We start from the raw sequence: 24,607 nt of genomic DNA, 5'->3' as shown, positions 1-24,607 counted from the left end.
GATTGGAATAATTGGGATTTTGAAATATTTGTTTCCACCCAGGCTTTTGTTTTGGCAGTGTGGGCCATTGAGAGAGGAGTCTTTATAGTATTAGTGTGGAGTGGCTTGTGTAAAAATTAAGTTCTGAGTGCCCCTTTTCCTGGCTATCATCTTCATGTCCCAGTGAGTGTTTCAGTACCTTTAGTCAAGTTTCAGCCAAGCAGGGGATAATAATGGTGATGGCAACAACGGTATGAAGAGCACAAGTGCACTTTTTCATTGTCGGACTCCCTGAAATGGGGGCTGGAGTTCTCAGAATCTCCCTTTCTCTGGTGCTTTTCAATTCTCAGATCATGTCTCTCTGTGAACGTACACCAAGGTAGTGTGGGCACTCACACTGGTCCATTTGGTATTCTTTCCAAGGCTACCTGCACAACCTCTCTTTTGCTGCCACACACTGTCAGTGCAATATTTGCTGTGAGAGAGTTAATCTACTCATTATGGCTGCACATCGCCAAGTTCTTAAAATTTGTTCTTGCCAGTGAATGTACAGTATATCATATAAACTGAATCTTGGGTGTCCTACACCAAACTCAAAGCTTACAAAGTAAAAAAAAATGATACACTGTCATGATGTACAGGCAGTTAATATTATGTCTCTGCTGTTGTCTTTGGCCGTTGCACAAGAAGTGGATTAGATTATATTATGTACTGGATTCTGGGAATATTGTTCAAACTTGAATACTTTGGAATTTGGAGAGTTATTCTGGAGCTTACAATTAGTCAGTGATAATCTTAAATGAAGTCTATTCTGATTTGTTTCCAGGAATAAAGAATGTTACATTACTCATTTTGCATTTTCTTATCTATGTAAATAGGATCAATTAGTGAAAACCTCTTACACTTAAGATGTTTTACCATCACATTTCTGCTAGATGATACATATCTGCTAATTTGGAATTTTTTTCCTGAGTGGAGAAATCCAAGAATTTTCCTTAACGCTAACATATTGCTTAGAGTCCAATTGTTTCACTCAGTGAATGCTAAATATATTGCTAAAACATGCAAAGGGCATACAAAGAGAAGATAAGAGATAACATCTTAGGACAAACATCTCTGAACTTTTGGTGAAAAAATGCCAGGCTACTTGCTCACCTAGCAATGCTTTATTTGGTTATAGGAAAGACCAAAATGTAGATCGAGATTATAAAATAATACAAAAGAAGAAGGAGGTCCTACCACCTACTACAAAAATTATCTTTGACTTGGGCTGGAGCCACACATAACTCCTGAAGTTTTACTTGTCTCATGAAGATTTGTTACTGAAAGCCCCAAAGGTCAAGAACTACTGAAAAGAAGTTCATATACCAGTAGCAAATGTAATTTTCATCTTCAAAAATTGCTATGGTGTAAGAGAATTTTGCTCAGAATATAAACTGCGGTATTTATCATATTTAATTCTGGCATTTGGGTCCCAGAATCAAATACGATAAAGCAGTGATTTAAATGCTTTGCCTGCATGTAAATGATTGTCAACACACACCCACACTCAGAAACCATAATGTGGGTTAGAGAGACCAGGTAAGAGGGATGAGATAAGAAAGAGGGGCCATTGAGAATGTTGGGAAGAGGTCATGACAAAGTGCCAGAGGAAAGGGGCATTGAAGAGGGAGGTCGAGCTGGATGTATAAACCAAAGGAATTCTTCTAGATTAAAAGAGACTAGAAGCAGAGCAATTGTTTACTATTACCCTCTTATTTAACAGATGTGGAAATAAAGGATTAGGGAGGTGAAATAACCTTTTAACATCACACGGGAGCTTTTCCGAAGTAATAAATATGAAAGAAGCTGAGGTCAAGGAGAACAGGCGGAAGCCAGAGACATTAAAAAAAATCTACAAGTCAAGGGCTGGAGCGGAAATGAGAGGCAGAGTGGGAGCACAGAGCTGTAGAAGACACAGTATTTCCGTGACGTGCGGGTGTGGGTGTGGGTGAGGAAGAGATTTGTCAGTTGGAAGAGAGAGGAAGTCACTATAGAGTACTGAGAAAAAGGTTTGCTGAAATTAGACATCAAACACCAGCTCTGAGGGTCAGAAGTTCTACTTCCCAATGAAATGCTGCTTCTGCCACTTCTATTGCTAGCAGTTGTCGTCCCAGGTGGTGACAATGAGGATGGTAAGAATAACTCTGGCAGTTCCCAGAACAGGTGCAGGGGGTCTGGATGAAAGCATGCTGCACCTATCACTAAGGGTCAAGGCCCTCCTTTCTCTAGCCCTCTCCCCCCATTCTGGAGGTTGGGGATGGAGCTAGAAGCCTTGGGGCAGGCAAATGTCTTAGGCTCTGCGTTGTTGTTCAGACTCTGGGTTCTTTATCATTTCATCCTGATTCTCTCTTTCTCCTCACTCTTCTTATGCTTCCACCACCCACAGCCTTCCAGGGGCCAACCTCTTACCATGTTATCCAGATTTCAACCTTTGCCAACAGCACCTGGGCACAAAATCAAGGCTCAGGCTGGCTGGATGATTTTCAGATTCATGGCTGGGACAGTGACTCGGACACTGCCATTTTCCTGAAGCCCTGGTCCAAGGGCAACTTCAGTGATGCGGAGGTGATTGAGCTGGTGGACCTATTCCGAGCCTACTTCATCGGCTTCACTCAGGAAGTGCAGGACTATGCCAGTAAATTCCAGATTGAATGTGAGTTCAGTCCTCTGCTCCGGGGAGATTCTCAATGGTTTTTCTCTCTCCTTGTTAAGGCTATTACTCTCTTGGATCTTGGTCCCATCCTCCCACTTTACCCAACTGCATGCACACACTTCTCCAGAGTAGTCTCCAACTCTGACTCCACACCTCCACAAGTATCCCAGATTCTTCCTGTTTCTTGCACTCCTGTGTGATAAATGAAGGTCCCCCTTTGTAACCATCTCCTGGTTTGTTTGTGCATAACTGGCTTCTCTGTAACCCCAAGGACAAAGCCCTCACTTCTCCACTCTGTGCCTGAGTGAACTGAAGTGTGACTTCCTCCTCCTCCAAACCGTCTCCTCAAGCATCTCCTGCCTGATCCCTTCTCTCAATGTAACTCTCCCCTTCACCCTGGAATGCTGCACTCCTGATTCCATCACATGCTGCTCTCCTTCTCCCCTCATGCCCACCCTACAGCCTTACAACAGACCATCTCCACCATTTATGACGTGCATACCTCTCCCCAATGCTCTTCTTTCTGAAAAGGCTCTGAATACTGCAATTGGTTTTTGAGTCATCTCACATCTCAGACCTTTCTCCCACCCCTCAAATCCAAAGCCCCACGTCTTTTCCCCATACGTTTCTTTCTTGTTTGCTTTTTAGTAACTTTGTCCCTGTTTTCCTTGTATCCAGACCCCTTTGTGATCCAGGGTATAGCAGGTTGTGAGCTGCATTCTGGGAAGTCCATAAGAAGCTTTTTGAGGGGAGCTTTAGGAGGACTGGATTTCGTGAGCCTTAAGAATCATTCATGTGCACCTGCCCCAGAGGGTGGTAGCAGGGCACAGCAGTTCTGTGCACTCATCACTCAGTACCAAGGCATCTTGGGTATCATAGAGACGCTCCTCTCAGAAACCTGCCCTCGGTATCTCCTTGGTGTCCTCGATGCAGGGAAGACTGAACTACAGAGGCAAGGTTTGTTCTTTTCTCTCCACAAGACTTTTCTATTTCACGTCCTGCCACCTTCTTTGAATTCAAGAGTAGGAGGTACCTAAGGAGAGAGGGGCTTAATCAATAAATGATTTGGTTCCCATAGGAGTAGAAGAGGTCACTGTCCAAACTTGTGGGTTTCTGAATGCCTACGCTCTAGATTAGAGTCATGATCTGACAGTCTCCCTGCCTCTTCTTGCCCCAGTGAAGCCTGAGGCCTGGCTGTCCAGTGGCCCCAGTCCTGGACCTGGCCATCTGCTGCTGGTGTGCCATGTCTCAGGATTCTACCCAAAATCCGTGTGGGTGATGTGGATGAGGGGCGAGCAGGAGCAGTCTGGCACTCAGCAAGGAGATGTCTTGCCCGATGTTGACTGGACTTGGTATCTCCAAGTAACCCTGAATGTGACAGCTGGGGAGGAGACCGGCCTGAGTTGCCGAGTGAAGCACAGCAGTCTAGGAGACCAGGACATCATCGTCTATTGGGGTGAGTAAGGCATGGGTCCCAGCTGGGAATGGGAGGAGATGGTCCTCAAGCACAGAGGGAGGGACTGGGAAAAGGGAGGGATTTGATGGATGAGATAGGGAGGGACAAGGGGAGCAAAGAATGGAGAGAGGGAAGGAGAGAGAGAGAGACAGAGAGTCAGAGAGAGAAAAAGAGACAGAGAGACAGAGGTTGAGATTTATTCCTTGCGACTACAGTTCCAAGAGGAATGAAAATAGATGATCTAAGGTATAGAAGAGATAAGAATGAAGGACTTATAGACTGGGTGGGATGGGGTAAGAGGGAGAGACAAAGGGTGGCTGTGAATATATGATATCCAGGAATATGAGAGAGAGAATCACAGATGCCTATGCATCAGAAGCAGGTAATGGTGGCGCTGACACTCAGGTGGGTAACAAAGCCAGGAGAACTAGAGAATGGGTTTGAAGTGACATCCCTGTGTCCTCTCCCAATTGCCAGGTCACCGCACCTCCATCAGCTTGATATTTTTGGCAATATTAGTGCCCTCCTTGGTCCTTTTGATATGTCTTGCATTATGGTTTTTGAGGCGCTGGTGAGTTTTCCTTTTTAATCTTTCTTTTTGGTTCATCCTCTCACTCTTTCCCTCCATTTTATCTATTACATATTTTAGCCTCCGTATTTCCAGCAGACCCTTTCCCCTTTCTTCCCCACTCCCATCTTTAGGTAAATCTATTTTTAAAAAATATTTATTTATTTATTTGGTTGTGCTGGGTCTTAGTTGCAGCAGGCGGGCTCCTTAGTTGCAGCATGTGGATTCCTTAATTGAGGCAGGTGGGCTCCCCAGTTGCGGCTCATGGGCTCCTTAGTTGTGACATACAAACTCTTAGTTGCGGCATGCATGTGGGATCCAGTTCCCTGACCAGAGATCGAACCCAGGCCTGCTGCATTGGGAGCACAGAATCTTATCCACTGTGCCACCAGGGAAGTCCTGATAAATCTATTTTTAAAAAGTTGTGGTAAAATATGCATGACTTAAAAACTTACTGCATTAGCCATTTTTAAACATACAGTTTAGTAGTATTAAGTACATTCACATTTTGTGCAACCCATCTCTAGAACTTTTTTATCTTGTAATCTAAAACTCTGCCCATTAAACCACATTCCCCATTCCTTGCTCCCCTAGTCCCTGGCAACCACCATGCTACTTTCTGTCTATATGAATCTGATTACTCTAGGTACCTCATATAAGTGGAATCATCACTATTTGTCTTTTTGTGACTGGCTCATTCCACTTAGCATAATGTCCTCATAATTCATCATGTGGTGGCACGTATTAGAATTTCTTTCCTTTTTAAGGCTGTTTTGTTTATCCGTTCATCTGTCAATGGACATTTGGGTTGATTCTACCTTTTGGCTATTGTGAATAATGCTGCTATGAACATGGTGTACAAATATCTCTTATGTAGAACAATTTTTTGCTTGTGATCTTAACAGGTCCTATCAGAATATCTCATGAGCCCTCACCATGTCTCCATTTCCATTTGGGATCAGTAACCAGGAGTCCAGAAACTCAATTTGTCAGCCCAGGAGTCAATCTCATCATATTTCGTCAAATAATCATCAGATTTGGACAAATCAGAGTGCCCATAGTTTGTAAGATAAATCATAATTTATACACTAGCAGAAAAATAATTAAAAACTGTTATTATGAGACAATATCAATAGTAGGATCCACTCAGATTTCATAGATGTGAGGTGAGAAAGAATGTACCTCGGAATAAGTGAAATGATGTCCATGACTTAACAGTGACATCCCTTTGGCTTCTTATTTGAACTCTTTTTTTGTGATTCTGCTGAAATATCATTTGTTAAAGTGAGCTAACTATAATTATGCTGAGATAATTGTATTTGCAGAGATGCTGAACAATTTTAACATAATATCTCTGTCTCTGCTTGGATGATTTTCTAACCATGAGGGCCAGCTGAGCAGCTTCTTTCTCCAGGAAGCCTTCTTTAGTGCTACAGTGGAAGTATCCCTCCCTTGTGTGGTGTCATGCTGAGACCCACATTACTCTGTACCCACAACATTGCAGTTCTTTTTGTTTTTCTTTTCTTTCTACTTATAAGTTCCTTGAGAGAAAGGCTTGCTCTAGGTGGATCCCAGGCAAGATCTCTCACTCGCATATGTGTTTGTTTAGTAAAATAATCTAAGTTGCTATAACTGCCACATTAATGGTCTTTTTTTCCTTTTTCAAAATTATCTCCTTCCTTTTTTTCCTCTTTAGTTGATATTCTAGATTTTCCTCTTATTGAGATATTCTCACATAGCAAAAAATATCATACTCTCCTTGTTTCTGCCCTGAACTCCTCTGGAGAAAACCACTTCTGCCCATATTATAACTATAGTTTACATATAAAGATTAATCAGAAAAGGATCCTGTTTCTCATTTTCCAGTGAGAATGCATGAGAGGCAGGATGGGTGAGGGATAATAGTGCAGATGGGTTGTTAAATATTCAAGCAAAGAGTCAAGAGGGCTTTTCTTGCTCTCAGGGACTTTGATATCTCTGGTTTATCAAGTCAGTTATATTGTTGACTCTTGTTTACATTTATTGATTCTTTTGCTTATTCCACAGTTTTCTAGAAACCTCATTAAAAAAATCCAAACTCATTTAATTAAAGGAGTAGGAAGGGGGAAGAGGGGAGAATTTGGGTATATATATATATATATATATATATATTTTTTTTTTTTTAATTTACTGTTTGTGTTTAATACACATCAATTCCATAACATGAGAAGTTACTATGAACCAAAGCATAAATACACAAACACAATATACAATCCAAAATAGATGTACAGCATTCAGGTATGAAACAAAAGAGAAGGTTCGTTCACACACATAGTAGCTTGAGATCTGTTGGATATGGTTGTTCCAGTGTAGATTTCTAAAGATGGAAAAAAAATGACTTTGGTTATCAAGACTATTGTGGCCATATTAGATTTGGAACATCTAAGCATCAGTGTGCGATCATGCGAACAAAAGACTTAGAGAGTGTCTATTTTTAAAAAGTTTTCCGTGCATCAAGGCAGTTGTGAAAAGATTTACTTTCCAAAATCAAGCCCACTTTAGGCTTAGGACCAGGTTCTAACTATCTAAAAATATTGATTGATAACAGAAAGTGTTCCAAATGTGGCTATTCTTATTCAGTTTAAAAAAAAGTATTTACAGAAAAGAGTATAAAAGTTTTTCTGAATTTAATGTAAGCAAGCTTCCAGTCTTCCCTTGCCAAATATATTTGATTTATAGTTTAGCTCCTTCACATATTTGCTTTTTTAATTTCAAGATTTGTCAATTTTACCTGCAAAACAGATCATTTTTTAAACTGTAAAAAGTATTCGATATATGCAGAAATAAAAAGCATTTTGAAATTAGTTGAGATCCATTTAATTCTACTCTTTGTTATCTGTTTAGCTAAATGAATCTAGTGCTCTTTTTGAATAAGAATAGTTGATAAGTATAGGAGCAAAATGTACTCATTATGCTTGGATTTGGGGTAGATTCCAATCCATCATTGCCCTGGTACATATCAATGACTATATAAAAATTCAAAGGCAATGTCAAACCCAAACCCCAAGGGAAGGATTTCAGTTCCCAAGAGAACAGTGATAGCTTAACATAAAATTTTCTCTAGGGTACATCAGCATTAAATTAGTACTGCTGAAACAACACATTGAGGATTTACAGTAGCACCTGGAAGTTCCTTCTAATGTACATATAAATAGAATCACAGAAGCTTTCTGTTTTACCTCATTGTTTTATGGCCCTATAAATTTAATGAGCCAAATGAAAACTGAATCTCTGTTCTACATCCCATTCTTTATCTCTAAGTAAGATAAAATCTATTCTCACTTTCAAGGTAGAGTTTTATGTGTCCATACTTCTTAAGCCACATTTAAGGAAAACATCTCTTAACTAATTTTGGATGTTGTCTCTCTTCATCCTGTACAGGAAACTCCAGCAGATTTAATATTAGCATTCATCATCTAGTCAAACCCTTCACATGCTCTTCAAACCAATCAAATTTGGGATCCTCAACAGTTTCTGTCAATAAAATAAGGTGTGGAACTAGCAGATTAATTCAATGAAGACCTGTTTTTTTTTTTTTTTCCCTTGTCACACTGGATGTCTGGATGCCATCTGAATTGGGTTTAGAGGATGAGGAAGTATAGATGTTTCTTGGCCTGAGTCTGTTAACAGTAGAGATGTGGAAGGGAGACCGAGATCTCCAAGAGACTGGCTGTTGACTGCAGAGCACAGTCATTTGCCTTGGTGGTGGCATTCGCTGGATTGGGGGCAGCTGAGGTATGCTGGGAGGAGTTGCTTGAAGGTGTTACAACAGTTGTTTGATTTGAATAAATCTGCGTAGGTAAGAGCAGTGTCAGAAGCAGCAGCCCCAGTCTGAGCCTGGCCACCATCTCTCTGCCCATGTCCGCTCTGCCGGTGCGCAGCGCATCTCACTGGATGCGGGGTGCGTGGAGGACCGCTGGCTCCAGGCGGGCGCAGGCAAGGTCTGGGTATATTTTTTGAAGGATTTAGGAAGGGAGGTCAGAGCAAGCGGAATTTTTCAGAAGCCAGGGATACTAGAAGCAGTTCTCCCACCTGGACGTTTTAGAACAACATGGACTTTAGGATTTGGGCAGGGTAGGAAATGACTGAAGACATATTTTTTTTCTCTCTGCATTAACACAGCTGGTTATTTCTCCAGGATGCATTAAACTCCAACTCATCTTATAGAGCCGACATGCTGTCCTATGCTTCACTGCTCCCTCAGCTACAGGCCAGGATCCTGATTAGAGTGTTTCTTGGAGTGTTGACTATGGACCACCAGCAGGAGTAGTACCCGTGAGCTTGTTAGATGAAGACATTTTCAGGCCCCACTCTAGACTTACTGAATCAGAAAATCCTGGAATGGGAACTAGAATGTTGTGTTTTAATTAGCCTTTTAGGTTATTCAGATGAACATTTAATTTTAAGAAACTCTTGTGTAAAGATCTCTCAGGCTTTGGACTGTTGACACTTTGGGATGCATAATTCTTTGTTATGGAAGGTTGTTCAATGCACTGCAGGATTTTTAGCAGCACCCCTGGCCACTACTCACTGGATGCCAGTAGTACCTCCGCAGTTACAATAACCAAATATATCTTCAGACATTTCCAAATGTCCCTCAGGGGCAAAATTGACCCCAGATGAGAACCAAGGTCTAAGATAATGAACAGAATTTCACCTCTCACCTCAGCACTTAGTTGGAATAATTGGTGATCCCACTTAAATAAAACAATAGTTTATATTTGGTGGTTGAGGAAGGAGGGACTCTGTCTCAGGGGTATGATGCCTTCAAAGCTCCAAGTTGCTATAGAATTTTGTTCCACAGGTAAAGCTGGCCCAGGAATGAAGTTCACAAATAGAACAGAATGGTGACAGAGCCAAAGACCACATGTGGAGACTGACCTACCTCTGGATATTTTAGTTATATGAGCACAACAGATTTCATTCTTCCTTTTAGAAGAACTGAGTTAGAATATTTACTTGCTTAAAAATTCTGATATTACTATGCTTTCTGATGTCTTGTAACAGCTTTTCCACATTCTTATTATACCTTTCCTTGTTTTCTTTACTCTTCTTATTCTCTTTCATCCCCCAAGTCATCATCCCTCAAAGGTGGTTTCTTGGACTTGTGATTTTCCTCTGTGTCCTTACCTTGGAAAACCTTAATTTACCCATGACTTTAACTATGACCTCTGGATGATTGACTTTCAAAAACAGATCTTCAGTCTCAGAATATAAGGGCTTTTCAACTCTTTTTATATGAGAGTTTGTGTGCATGTGTATGTGTTTGTGTGGTTTTTGCTAATCTATAGGAATATGTTAAAAAATATTTTGTCCTTGTTTCCAGTATCTGTGTTAAATTAACTTATTAAGTTTAATATTTTATCTGTAGGTCCTTTTGGATTTTCTATGCATACTATCATGACAGCTCTAGGTATGAAAATTCCAGTTGTTTCTTTTCAATCCTCATGATCTCTTTTATTGCATTTTCTTGCCCAATGGCACTTGTTATGAACAGCAGTACACTGTTGAATAGAATTGACATCTGGCATTCTCATCTTTTTACTTGTATTGGATAAGAATTATTCAAGAGTTAATATTAGCTATGATAATTGCTGCAAGTGTTTCATGTATACTTTTTATTAGATTAAGAACACTTTCAAAGTTGCTAAATGTTTTTTATTATCATTATTATTATGGATGGCTACTGAATTTCATTAGGGCTTATAATGAAATGACAAAATCTTCTACATATTTTTTTTTCCTTTTAATGTTGTGAGTCACACTTATTGAATCTCAAATGGTAAAACAAAATTGTGTTTCTGCCATTTATCTGTCTTGTTCATAAAGTATTATGTGGATTCAGTTTGCTAATATTTTGTTTATAATGTTTTAGTTCTTATAATTTCTTTGGTATTTTGAGGGTTTTTAACCTCCTAAAACAAGTCAAGAAATCTTTCTTCTGTTTTTGTTCTCTGGGAGAGTTTCTGTTATATATTTATTTTTTAAATAAATATTTGGTAAAATTCAGTAGTGAAGACTTATGTGTTGGGAATTTTTTGGGGGTGAGGGAGTTTTAAATTTCACAGTTAATTTTTAAAAATAAAAATAATGGGGCTTCCCTGGTGACACAGTGGTTACGAATCTGCCTGCCAATGCAGGAGATACAGGTACGAGCCCTGGTCCGGGAAGATCCCACATGCCGCGGAGCAACTAAGCCTATACGCCACAACTACTGAGCCTGCTCTCTAGAGCCCACGAGCCACAACTACTGAGCCCGTGTGCCACAGCTACTGAAGTCCGCGTGCCTAGAGCCCGTGCTCCCAAGAAGTGAAGCCACCACAATGAGAAGCCTGTGCACCACAATGAAGAGTAGCCCCCGCTCGCGGCAACCAGAGAAAAGCCCGCGTGCAGCAACGAAGACCCAATGCAGCCAAAAAAAAAAAAGTAAATAAAATAAAATAAATAAATTTATAAAAAATAAATAAATAAAAATAACTCTTTTCAAATTGTCTATTTCTTTGTGTCCTCTTTGGTAAGTTATGTTTTTAAAGGATTTGTCCAAGTTGTTCAGATTTCTAATTTACTGTTGGCTTGTGCATAATATCTTCTTTTTATCATGTTAATGTCTATAGGGTTCATAATTATGTACCCTGCCTTTTTTAACCAGATCTTAGAAATCGGTTCTCTCTCTCTTTTTTGTTTTCTCTCTCTGATCTTGACAGGAGATTATCAATTTTATAAATTTTTTCAAAAACTATGTTTTGAGTTGTTGGTTATTTCTATGATCGTATCATTTTCTTTATTATCTCCTTCCTTCTACTGTCTCTGCATTTATTCTGTTGTGATATAAGGACTCTGATCACCCAGTTCCAATGTGTGAGGGAGGGGGTTTCCCCACACATCCAAGAAGCAACACTTTGGACCAGCTTGGGTGTCTTATAATTCAATTCAATTCTGACACTATCTACCTGGATATAGCATCAGATTGCACAGTTTAAGGGTTCAGACCTACAAGACTGTGGGGGGCAATCAGGCTTGCCAGTCACAAATAGGTTGGAGGTTCCCATGACCCCCTTCTTAGATTTGATTAATTTTCTAGAGTGGCTTACAGAATTTAGAGAAATATTTACTTATTAGATCACCTATTATAAAAGGATAGTTAAGAGCCAGATGGATGAGATGCAAAGAAATTGGGTAAGGTGGTGGCGCTTCCATGCCACTCTAAGCCTGCTGTTCTCCTGACCTCAATGTGTTCACCAAACTGAAAACTCTTCAAGCACCATTCTTTTGGGTTATTTTTGGAGACTTCATTACATAGGGAAATTGACCAAATCATTGGCTATAGGGTTAAATTCAACTGCTAGTCCCTCTTACCTCCCTGGATGTCAGAGGGTGGGACTGGAAGTTCCAACCCTCCAATCACATGATTGTCTCCACTGACAACCAGCACCCACCCTTAGGTTATATAGGGGGTTTCCAAAGTCACTTCATTAACTAACAAAAGATATCTTGATTGCTTTCAAAAGTTAGGAAATTCCAAATGTTTTAGGAACTCTCTGCCAGTAGTGGCAGCTCCAAAGGTCAAGAACTACTGAAAAGAAGGTCATATACCAGTAGTGTTACAGAACACAAGTTTGTGTGCCTGATGCACAGTGAGGCCAAACAAACTGAAATGTCAGAGTTTGGAGCAGAGAAAGATTTATGCAGGGCCAAGCAAGGAGAATGGGTGGCTCATGCTCAAAACCCCCAAACTACCTGATGGTTTTGGGGGGAAAGTTTTTATAGGCAAAATTTGGGGTGCAGGGTGTGTGACTTTCTTCTGTTCAGTGGTGAGGTAACAGGGCAGTGTTCCAGGAATCTTGTGCTCAGTCTGAAGTTGACATCCTCCACCTGGGGTGGGGGCCTTGCAGAAGAACTTAAAGATATTTTTATGTATATTCCTTGAGGCAGAACCAGGACACTTTCCTAAGGCTGCCCTATTGTTTCTTGCTTGCTCCTCCTTTGTTTCTGAATTCTATCCTTTCCCTGATTAACAACTGTTTGAATCTGCTTTCTGGAATTCATCGAGGGTCAAGGAGCTGAATGAAACGTAATTTCTACAAACAAGAAATGGGGGCCAGAAAGGCTTTCATGCCCAGGAGGCCCAGGGTCCTGCTCACTTTCAATCCCCCTTTTCTTTGATACTTCTCAATCTTGAAGAGAACAGGTGTTAGATAAGAAAGGGAATAACATATTGGGTATAGAGGTTAATCATAAACTCAGCAGAGGAACTCAGGTGTAGGGGAACTTGGTTTCAATCCCACCTTGTCTTTCAACCTTCTCCAAATCTTTCAGAGAACATGAGGACAACCACTCTGGGTACTTCCTGCTGAAATGGGGCATAGTCCTGCCTCAGTTTGGGGAAGGGACACCAAATTATAAATATCCCTGAGTTCCAAGTCCTGGATCTGAGTCTGGTATGATTAAAACCTCAATCCCTTGGTCCGCCAGTTTGGTGCAACAGACCCAATTCAAACTAACTTTAAGAGAGAAAACAGATCTCATTCCTTGAGGAAATCAGGAGAATAAACCTGAAACCTAGTCTGGACCCAGCACCTTGGGGAGACTTGTAGCCAGATAGCCAGTCTTTTATCTAAGTAGGTTTTAACTTCTGATGTTGTATTAACATATACACAATAGGAGCTATTGGCCACTACACAGTCTCCTTTTTTTCTGCCAACATCTGATCTACAGAATCTTATTGTCTAAAAATTTAATTGTTACAAGAGGAAAGCTTGAAAATGTAAGGTTGCAGCTACTAGCTGCCAGCAGACACTGCTTTGAGAATGGCTAGTGGTGTCCCCTAGTCTGACACAGCTCAGAAAATTCAGCAACCCAGGAACATATCTGAGGTCACATCCACAATGGCCACCTAGTATTACCTTGGATGTCTGAACCATGGTTACTCTATTTTGACTTTCAAATGCACTTTTATCCTCAATGGCCAAAGTAGGTGTACAATGCATGTCTGAAAGGTCACAAAACAGGCCACTTTGGTCAGTAAAGTTTAAGTTAAACCATATATAAGCCAGAATGACTTCCCCATACTTCAATGTGTGCAGATTCTTCCATCATTTTAACTTTTGATTGTAAGTCTTTCAGTAGAAAACTTTGATGATCAAAATATCCATTCCTCAATGCTGGGGTGAGTCAGCTGCTTGCCCCAGCCAGCAGCTGGGGTCCTAGGCCTCCTTTATATTTGCCTAGTTATCCACATTGGGGGAAAACTGATCAGATATTGTGAACAAGCTCAGATGTATGTTAATAGGGAAACACTTTAGAGGCTCTCTCTCTCTCTCTCTCTCTCTCTCTCTCTCTCTCTATATATATATATATATATATGTATATATATATTTTATCTATTACACCCATTTGTCACACAAGCATTTGTACATGTGCTTTTAGCAATAGACTTAAAGCAAGCAGTGTCATACATCATGAGTAGTTATACTCTGTGATAACTCTACTAGGTAATTTTCTTGTCCTCCTGAATATTAAGGCAAAAGTGTGTTTAACACAATAGCTTTAACAGAACTAGAATTTAATATCTATTGAAACATATTATTTTTCTCCCTAATTACCCTCATCTCCATCAAACACAGCCAAATCAAGACTAATTTGTTTCCAAAATAAGTCCAGTCTATTGACCACATAGGCTCCTCCACACTGGCTTTGGTGGAACTCCTCAGGAGTCTCAGACTGAATTCCCACAAAGGCCTCTCAAGGCCAGGAAATCCATGCCAAAGGCCTGCCATCAGATTCTGCCTCAGTGGACTTCTCTTTTCTAAAGGTCTCCAAAATATCAAAATTCTTGCACATGCCAGGAGATAGTTTTTCCCATTCACTTGATAAGCCTCCTCAGAACCCAAGACTCTCCTATTTCTGGAGAGACCAGGCAGAGAGAAAAGAATAGCATTTCGATTCTATCCATAGAGGTGTAATTTACCCAATTGCTGTTAAGTCATAGTAGCTTGAAGGGAAGGGCTTCCCTATATCTGGAAAACATAGATCAAAACCAGTAATATTCCAGACAAAAACCCATAAACATTATAACTATATTCACCAGTTCACTCAGTAACTAATCCTTTTGTTAATTTTTTATGAAGCCACCAGGTTTTCCATTAGGATTCTTTAATTTCTTACCCAGTTCAATGGTATAATCTGAAATTTATCAGAGACTTGTACTTGTCAAAATTTCCTTCCTATGAATCTTCTTGAAGATAAAGCACTTTGGCAAAAGCATCAGAGTACAACAATAACTGTCTTTAAATGACAGAAAGATTTAAAAGTCATGGTTAAACACCTGATTATGATGTAATCAGTAAAGAAACTTGGTTACAATAACCAGAATTATGACTGGTAACATTTTATCAGGACATACCAGATTTTTAGGAATTTCATGTAATTTTTAGAATATCTGTATTAATAACATTTATCCATACAGTATAACCTGAGAAGGCTTATCATTCATTTGACAATGCTTTCCCTGTAATTTAACATACCAGGTAATCATAGTTAATTTAATATTTCTCTGAGATGCCTCAGGGCTACTTTGAAGCATCTCAAAAGTAGCTGGAGGTCAAACTTTTAGAATCTGGCAGACAATACTTATTCACTTAACCAAAGTGAAAAGATTTCAAAAGCAAATACAGATCACTTAAAGGCAAAGAAACTCACACAATTTGTTATCAAAAGCAGCATTCCAAGAAAACTTTGTTCTCTTAACAGAGAAACTAAATCCAAACCAAATCCAAATAGCCCACTCCCAACAAAATCCATTTACCCAAATAAATTTAATCCAATCTTAGAGAAACCTGAGATTCACAGCTCTTCTCAGTATTCCCTTTCACAAACATTCTACAAATTTCTGTATCCATATCACTTTGTCCCTTATTTTCTTTTCCATTCAGAAACCACCAGCTGTAGGAGAAAATTGCCCTTTTTCCCTTTAACAAAATGCAGTTCCATTCCTCATACCTTCTTTTATTGAAAACATGAATCTGCCTTTCCTGGCACACTGAAATATTTCCCTTATTTAGTAGCTTTAATTACATGTTTAAATTAGAATCTTCAACTCTAAAAACCTTAATTTCTAGTGAAAACTAGCAAGTAAGCAATTATGAACTGTCTTTCATATTAGCATTCTGTAGATTGCTAAACATAAATACCAACAATAATTTCTCAAAATGTGCTTCCTTATAGAGAATATCTCAGGGTGGCACCAAACATATTCATCAATTGTCCCTTATTTTCTCTGCAAAGGGAAACCAATGTTTGTTATTAATGTTTCAGTATCTTATTTTATTTGGAAGTGATCTAGCTATTCAGTAAACTTCCATCATTTAAACTCAATGTGGGTCCAGAAGCAACCCAAACAGTAAGATTCCTTCCTCTCTTCATACCATTTACCCTGTTTTTTACATCAACAAGAAGATCCCTTCCTTGTTTCTGAATATCCATGCTGTCTTTCTATAGCAAACCATGCCTACTTGCCATCATTTCTCTGGTCTGGACCTAGGTTTCCGATCAGAGCCCTGAAGCATTAGGGGTTGACTGGCCTGCCAAAAATGGGCAAACTTTGGTTGAGCAAAAGTTTTATAGGCAAAATCTGGGGGGAGGGCTGCAGGGTGTGTGACTTTCTTCTGTTTGGTTGTGAGGTAGCAGGGCGGTGTTCCAAGAATCTTGTACTCAACCTGAAGTTGCCATCCTCCACCTGGGGTGGTGGCCTTATTTCCTGCAGAAGAAGTCAAAGATATTGTTATGTATATTCTTTGAGGTGTAACCAGGACACTTCCCCAGGGCTGCTCTATTGTTTCTTGGCTGCTCCTCCTTTTTCTGCATTCCCTCCCTTCCCTGATTAGCAACGGTTTGAATCTGCCTTTTGGAACTCTGGGAAGGTAAAGGAGGCTGAATGAAGCCTATTTTCTACAAACAAGAAACATGGGATGAAAAGGACTTTGTGCTCAGGAGGGTATCACAGTGTCCTGCTCAGTTTGAGTAGAATGTAATTTTCAACCTCAAAAATTGCTATGGTATGAGAGAACTTTTGTCGGAATATAAACTGCAGTATTTGTCATATTTAATTCTGGCATTTGGTTCCCAGAACCAAATACACTAAAGCAGTGATTTAAATGCTTTGCATGCATGTAAATGATTGTCAACACACACCCACACTCAGAAACCATAATGTGGGTTAGAGAGACCAGGTAAGAGGGATGAGATAAGAAAGAGGGGCCATTGAGAACGTTGGGAAGAGGTCATGACAAAGTGCCAGAGGAAAGGGGCATTGAAGAGGAAGGTCGAGGTGGATGTATAAACCAAAGGAATTCTTCTAGATTAAAAGAGACCGGAAGCAGAGCAATTGTTTACTATTACCCTCTTATTTAACAGATGTGGAAATAAAGGATTGGGGAGGTGAAATAACCTTTTAATATCACACGGGAGCTTTTCCAAGGTAATAAATATGAAGGAAGCTGAGGTCAAGGAGAACAGCTGGAAGCCAGAGACATTAAAAAAAATCTACAAGTCAAGGGCTGGAGCGGAAATGAGAGGCAGAGTGGGAGCACAGAGCTGTGGAAGACACAGTATTTCTGTGACGTGCAGTGTGGGTGAGGAAGAGATTTGTCAGTTGGAAGAGAGAAGAATCATTATAGAGTATTGAGAAGAAGGTTTGCTGAAATTAGAGATCAAACACCAGCTCTGAGAGTCAGAAGTTCTACTTCCCAATGAAATGCTGCTTCTGCCACTTCTATTGCTAGCAGTTGTCGTCCCAGGTGGTGACAATGAGGATGGTAAGAGTAACTCTGGCAGCTCCCAGAACAGGTGCAGGGGGTCTGGATGAAAGCATGCTGCACCTATCACTAAGGGTCAGGGCCCTCCTTTCTCTAGCCCTCTCCCCCCATTCTGGAGGTTGGGGATGGAGCTAGAAGCCTTGGGGCAGGCAAATGTTTTAGGCTCTGTGTTGTTGTTCAGACTCTGGGTTCTTTATCATTTCATCCTGATTCTCTCTTTCTCCTCACTCTTCTTATGCTTCCACCACCCACAGCCTTCCAGGGGCCAACCTCTTACCATGTTATCCAGATTTTGACCTTTGCCAACAGCACCTGGGCACAAAATCAAGGCTCAGGCTGGCTGGATGATTTTCAGATTCATGGCTGGGACAGTGACTCGGACACTGCCATTTTCCTGAAGCCCTGGTCCAAGGGCAACTTCAGTGATGAGGAGGTGATTGAGCTGGTGGACCTATTCCGAGCCTACTTCATCGGCTTCACTCAGGAAGTGCAGGACTATGCCAGTAAATTCCAGATTGAATGTGAGTTCAGTCCTCTGCTCCGGGGAGATTCTCAATGGTTTTTCTCTCTCCTTGTTAAGGCTATTACTCTCTTGGATCTTGGTCCCATCCTCCCACTTTACCCAACTGCATGCACACACTTCTCCAGAGTAGTCTCCAACTCTGACTCCACACCTCCACAAGTATCCCAGCTTCTTCCTGTTTCTTGCACTCTTGTGTGATAAATGAAGGTCCCCCTTTGTAACCATCTCCTGGTTTGTTTGTGCATAACTGGCTTCTCTCTAACCCCAAGGACAAAGCCCTCACTTCTCCACTCTGTGTCTGAGTGAACTGAAGTGTGACTTCCTCCTCCTCCAATCCGTCTCCTCAAGCATCTCCTGCCTGATCCCTTCTCTCAATGTAACTCTCCCCTTCACCCTGGAATGCTGCACTCCTGATTCCATCACATGCTGCTCTCCTTCTCCCCTCATGCCCACCCTACAGCCTTACAACAGACCATCTCCACCATTTATGACGTGCATACCTCTCCCCAATGCTCTTCTTTCTGAAAAGGCTCTGAATACTGCAATTGATTTTTGAGTCATCTCACATCTCAGACCTTTTTCCCACCCCCCAAATCCAAAGCCCCACGTCCTTTCTTCATCCTTTTCTTTTTAAACAATATTTTAAAATATAAATTTATTTATTTATGTATTTATATATTTTTATTTTTGGCTGTGTTGGGTCTTCATTGCTGAGTGCTGGCTTTCTCTAGTTGCAGAGAGTGGGCGCTACTCTTCGTTGCTGGTGCCTGGGCTTCTCACTGTGGTGGCTTCTCTTGTTGTGGAGCATGGGCTTTAGGCATGCAGGTTTCAGTAGTTGTGACACATGGGCTCAGTAGTTGTGGCTCACGGGCTCTAGAGCACAGGCTCAGTAGTTGTGGCGCACTGGATTAGTTGCTCTGCGGCATGTGGGATCTTCCCGGACCAGGGCTCGAACCCGTGTCCCCTGCATTGGCAGGCAGATTCTTAACCACTGTGCCACCAGGGAAGCCCCCTCATCCCTTTCTTTCTTGCTTGCTTTTTAATAACTTTGTCTCTGTTTTTCTTGTATCTAGACCCCTTTGTGATCCAGGGCATAACAGGCTGTGAGCTGCATTTCTGAGAAGCCCATAGGAAGATTCTTGAAGGGAGCTTTAGGAGGACTGCATTTCATGAAAATAAAGAATCATTCATGTGTGCCTGCACCAGCGGGCAGCAGCAAGGCGCAGTGGTTTTGCGCATTCATTACTCAGTACCATTGATCTGGGGTACCATAGTGATGCTCCTCTCAGAAACCTGCCTTCGATATCTCCTGGGTGTCCTCGATGCAGGGAAGGTGGAACTGCAGAGGCAAGGTTAGTCCTATTCTCTCCCCAGGACTTTTCTATTTCACTTCCCACCACCTTCTTTAAATTCAAGAGTAGGAGGTATCTAAGGGAGGGGCTTAATCAATAAATTATTTGGTTTCCAAAGGAGTGGAAGAGGTCACTGTCCAAACTTGTGAGTTTCTGAGTTCCTATCCTCTAGATTAGAGTCATAACCTGACACACTTCCTACCCCTTCCTGCCCCAGTGAAGCCTGAGGCCTGGCTGTCCAGTGACCCCAGTCCTGGGCCTGGCCATGTGCTGTTGGTGTGCCATGTCTCAGGATTCTACCCAAAACCCGTGTGGGTGATGTGGATGAGGGGCGAGCAGGAGCAGTCTGGCACTCAGCAAGGAGATATTGTGCCCAATGCTGATGGGACTTGGTATCTCCAAGTAATCCTTGATGTGACAGCTGGGGAGGTGACTGGCCTGAATTGCCGAGTGAAGCACAGCAGTCTAGGAGACCAGGACATCATTGTCTACTGGGGTGAGTAAGGCATGGGTCCCAGCTGGGAATGGGAAGAGATGGTCCTCAAGCACAGAGGGAGGACTCTGGAAGGGGAGGGATTTGATGGATGAGATAGGGAGGGAGGGAGGGAAGGAGAGGGGAAGATTGAGATTTATTTCTGGGACTACAGTTCCAAGAGGAATGAAAATAGATGATCTAAGGTATAGAAGAGGTAAGAATGAACGACCTATAGACTGGGTGGGATGGGGCAAGAAGGAGAGACAAAGGGTGGCTGTGAATAGATCATGCCCGGGAATATGAGAGAGAGAATCACAGATGCCCATGCATCAGGAGCAGGTAATGGTGGTGCTGACACTCAGGTGGGTAACAAAGCCAGGAGAACTAGAGAATGTGTTTGAAATGACATCCCTGTGTTTTCTCTCAATTGTCAGAACACCTCCCTTCCCTCAGCTTGATATTTTTGGCAATATTAGTGCCCTCCTTGGTCCTTTTGTTATGTCTTGCATTATGGTTTTTGAGGCACTGGTGAGTTTTCCTTTTTAATCTTTCTTTTTTGTCCATCCTCTCACTCTTTCCATTAATTTTATATTACATCCCTTTAGCCTCAATGTTTCCACCAGAACCTTTCCCCTTTCTTCCCAACTCACATCTTATGTAAATCTATTTTTAAAAAATTGTTGTAATATATACATGACATAAAACTTAACCATGTTAGCCATTTTTAAACGTACAGTTTAGTAGTAGTAAGTACATTCACATTTTGTGAACCAATCTCTAGAACTCTTTTCATCTTGAAAAACTGAAACTGTATACTTGTTAGACCACATTCCCCATTCCTTGCTCCCCCAGGTCCTGGCAACCACCATGCTACTTTCTGTCTATATGAATCTCACTAGTCTAGTTACCTCATATAAGTGGAATCATCACTATTTGTCTTTTTGTGACTGGTTATTCCACTTAACATAATGTCCTTATAATTCATTCATGTGGTGGTATGTATTAGAATTTCTTTCCTTTTTAAGACTGTATAACACATTTTGTTTATCCATTCATCTGCCAATGGGAACTTGGGTTGATTCCACCTTTTGGCTATTGTGAATAATGCTGCTACGGACATGGGTGTACAAATATCTCTTATGTAGAGTGATGCTTTTTTGCTCATGTTCTTTTTTAAAATTTTTATTGGAGTACAGTTGATTTACAATGTTGTTTTACTTTCTGCTGTACAGTAAAGTGAATCTGTCATATATATATATATATATCCACTCTTTTTTTGATCCTTTTCCCATGTAGGTCATTACAGAATATTGCGTAGAATTCCCTGTGGTATATAGTAGGTCCTTATTTTATATATAATAGTGTGTATATGTCAATCTCAGTCTCCCAATTTATCCCTCCCTCCCTCCCTTTCCCCCTAGTAACCATAAGATTGTTGTCTACATCTGTAACTCTATTTCTGTTTTGTAAATAATTTATTTGTACCATTTATTTAGATTCCACACATAAGTGATATCATATGATATTTGTCCTTCTCTGTCTGACCGCTTGTGTCTTAACAGGTCATATCAGACTATCTTGTGAGCCCTCACCATGTCTCCTTTTCCTTTTGGAATAAGTATCCAGGAGCCCAGAAGCTCAAGCTGTCAGCCCAGGAGTCAATTTCATCATCTTCCATCAAATAATCCTCAGATTTGATCAAATCATAGTTCTTATAGGTTGTAAGATAAATCATAATTTATATACTAGCGGAAAAATAAATAAAAATAATACGTTTATTATGAGACAATATCAGTAGTAGGATCCGCTCAGATTTCTTGGATGTGAGACGTGAGAAAGAATGTACTTCGGAATAAATGAAATGATGTACATGACTTAACAGTGACATTATTTTGGCTTCTTACTTTGAAACTTCTTTTTCTCCTTCTACTGAAATATCATTTGTCAAAGTGAGCTAACTATAATTATGTTGAGATAATTGTATCTGCAGAGATGCTGAGTATTTTTAACATAATTTCTCTGTCTCTGCTGGAATGATTTTCTAACCGTGAGCATCAGCTGAGCAGCTTCTTTCTCCAGGAAGCCTTCCATAGTGCTACAGTGGAAGTAACCCTCCCTCGACTGGTGTTATGCTGAGGTCCACTTTATTCTGTACCCACAACATTGCAGTTCTTTTTGTTTTTCGTTTCCTTCTACTTATAAGTCCTTGAGAGAAGGGCTAACTCTAGGTGGATCCCAGGCAAGATCTCTTACTTGCATATGTAGTTGTTTAGTAAAATAATGTGAGTTGATATAACTGCCACATTAGTGGTCTTTTTTCCAAAATCATCTCCTTCCTTCTTTTTTCCTCTTTCGATATACTAGATTTTCCTCTTACTAAAATATTCTCACATAGAAAAAAATATCATGCTCTCCTTGTTTCTGCCCTGAACTCCTCTGGAGAAAACCATTTGTGCCCATACTGTAACTATAGTTTACCTATAAAAACTCATCCATAAAGGATCTTGTTCCTCATATTTCAGTGAGAATGAATGAAAGGCAAGATGGGTGAGGGGTAATAGTGCAGGTGGGTTGTTAAATATTCAAGCAAATGAGTCAAGAGGGCTGTTCTTGCTCTCAGAATCTTTGATATCTGTGCTTTATCAATTCAGTTATATCTTTGACTTTCATTTACACTTATTCATTCTTTTGCTTATTCCATAGTTTTATAGAAACTCCATTTTAAAAAATCCAAACTCATTTTAGTTAAAACATCAGAGGGTGAGAATTTGAGTATATTTTTTGTTGGACTTAGAAAGGGAAGTCAGAGTAAGCAGAAGTTTTGGAGAAGCCAGTGGTACTGGAAGCCGTTCTGCCACCTGGACATTTTAGGACAATATTGACTTTAGGATTTGGGCAGCGTAGGAAATGACTGAAAACATAATTTTTTCTCCTCTGCATTGGCACAGCTGGTTATTTCTCCAGGATGCATTAAACTCCAACTCATCTTACAGGGTAGGCATGCTTTTCTATGCTTCACTGCACCCTCAGCTACAGGCCAGGGCCCTGATTAATATGTTTCTTGGAGTGTGGACTATGAATCAGCAGCAGCAGTAGTACCTGTGAGCTTGTTACACAAAGACATTTTCAGGCCCTACTCTAGACCTATTGAATCAGGAAATCCTGGAATGGGAACTAGAATGCTGTGTTTTAATAAGCCTTTTAGGTTATTTGGATGCACATTTAATTTTAAGAACCCCTCATCTAAAAATTTCTCAAGTTTTGCAGTATTGACAATTTGGGCTGGATAAATCTTTGTTATGGAGTGTTGTCCACTGCATTGTAGGATTTTTAGCAACATCACTGACTTCTACTCACTAGATGCCAGTAACACCTCCCCAGTTGTAATAACCAATATATCAATATCTTCAGACATTTCCAAATGTCCTCTAAGGGACTTGTCATCTTTTTAGCATTATTGAGGTATAACTGATGTACAAAAAACAGCACAAATTTAAAGTAGACATCTTGATGAGTTTGGACATGCATCCATGCATCCATGATACCATCACCACAACCAGGGTACTAAATATATCCTTCACCTCCAAATAGTTCCTGTGTTGCTATGTGTGTGTTTTTGTTTGGTAAGAACACTTAACATGAGATCTATCCTCTTAGCATAAAGTGCACAATACCATACTGTTAACTATGGGTACTATATTATACAGCAGATCTCTAAAACTTATTCATCTTGCATAACAGAAAATTTATATATCCATTAGAAGACAATTTCCCATTTCTCCCTTCTTCTGTCCCTGGCAACTACCATCTGATTCTCTGCTTCTATGGATTTGAATATTTTAGATACTTCATATAAGTGAAATCATGCAACATTTGTCCTTCTGTAATTAGCTTCTCTCACTAAGCATAATGTCTTCCAGGATTTATTCATGTTGTTGCAAATTGCAGGATTTCCTTCTTTGTAAAGGCTGAATAATATTCCATTGTATGGATATACTGCATTTCTTTATGCATTCATCTGAATAAATGTTTCATGTGTACTTAAAAATTATACATATTTTTCTGTTGGTAAATTAAAAAAATGTGAGCAGGTCAATTGTCTTATTTATTAATTTTCATTTATTCATGTATTTTAACATCTTTATTGGAGTATAATTGCTTTACAGTGGTGTGTTAGTTTCTGCTTTATAACAAAGTGAATCAGTTATACATACACATATATCCCCATACCTCTTCCCTCTTGCGTCTCCCTCCCTTCCACCCTCCATATCCCACCCCTCTAGGTGGTCACAAAGCACTGAGCTGATCTCCCTGTGCTATGCGGCTGCTTCCCACTAGCTATCTATTTTACATTGGGTAATGTATATATGTCCATGCCACTCTCTCACTTTGTCCCAGCTTAAACTTCCCCCTCCCCCTATCCTCAAGTCCATTCTCTAGTAGGTCTGCGTCTTTATTCCTGTCTTGCCCCTAGGTTCTTCATGACCATTTTTTTGGTTTGTTTTTTTAGATTCCATATATATGTGTTAGCACACAGTATTTGTTTTTCTCTTTCTGACTTACTTCACTCTGTATGACAGACTCTAGGTCCATCCACCTCACTACAAATGACTCAATTTCGTTTCTTTTTATGGGTGAGTAATATTCCATTGTATATATGTGCCACATCTTATTTATCCATTCATCTGTTGATGGACACTTAAGTTGC

The 24,607-nt window shown here is 40.4% G+C and overlaps 1 protein-coding gene and 1 pseudogene across 1 annotated transcript; both read left to right on the top strand.

Moving 5' to 3' along the window:
- The first annotated feature begins 2,092 nt into the window (after positions 1-2,092).
- LOC133086752 (T-cell surface glycoprotein CD1b-2-like) lies at positions 2,093-4,705 on the top strand. The gene is made up of 5 exons (XM_061183255.1): positions 2,093-2,153; positions 2,408-2,674; positions 3,353-3,631; positions 3,852-4,130; positions 4,608-4,705. Exons 1-5 carry the CDS (start codon positions 2,093-2,095, stop codon positions 4,703-4,705), a joined length of 984 nt encoding a protein of 327 aa, XP_061039238.1.
- A 12,783-nt stretch (positions 4,706-17,488) lies between these two features.
- On the top strand, positions 17,489-21,483 carry LOC133088091 (T-cell surface glycoprotein CD1b-1-like; annotated as a pseudogene).
- The last annotated feature ends 3,124 nt before the right edge of the window (positions 21,484-24,607 follow it).

Source organism: Eubalaena glacialis, chromosome 3 (assembly GCF_028564815.1).
Source record: "Eubalaena glacialis isolate mEubGla1 chromosome 3, mEubGla1.1.hap2.+ XY, whole genome shotgun sequence".
NCBI lineage: Eukaryota > Metazoa > Chordata > Mammalia > Artiodactyla > Balaenidae > Eubalaena > Eubalaena glacialis.
The sequence above is the reverse complement of the archived record's forward strand: the minus strand, read 5'-3'. Positions and strand labels throughout refer to the sequence as shown.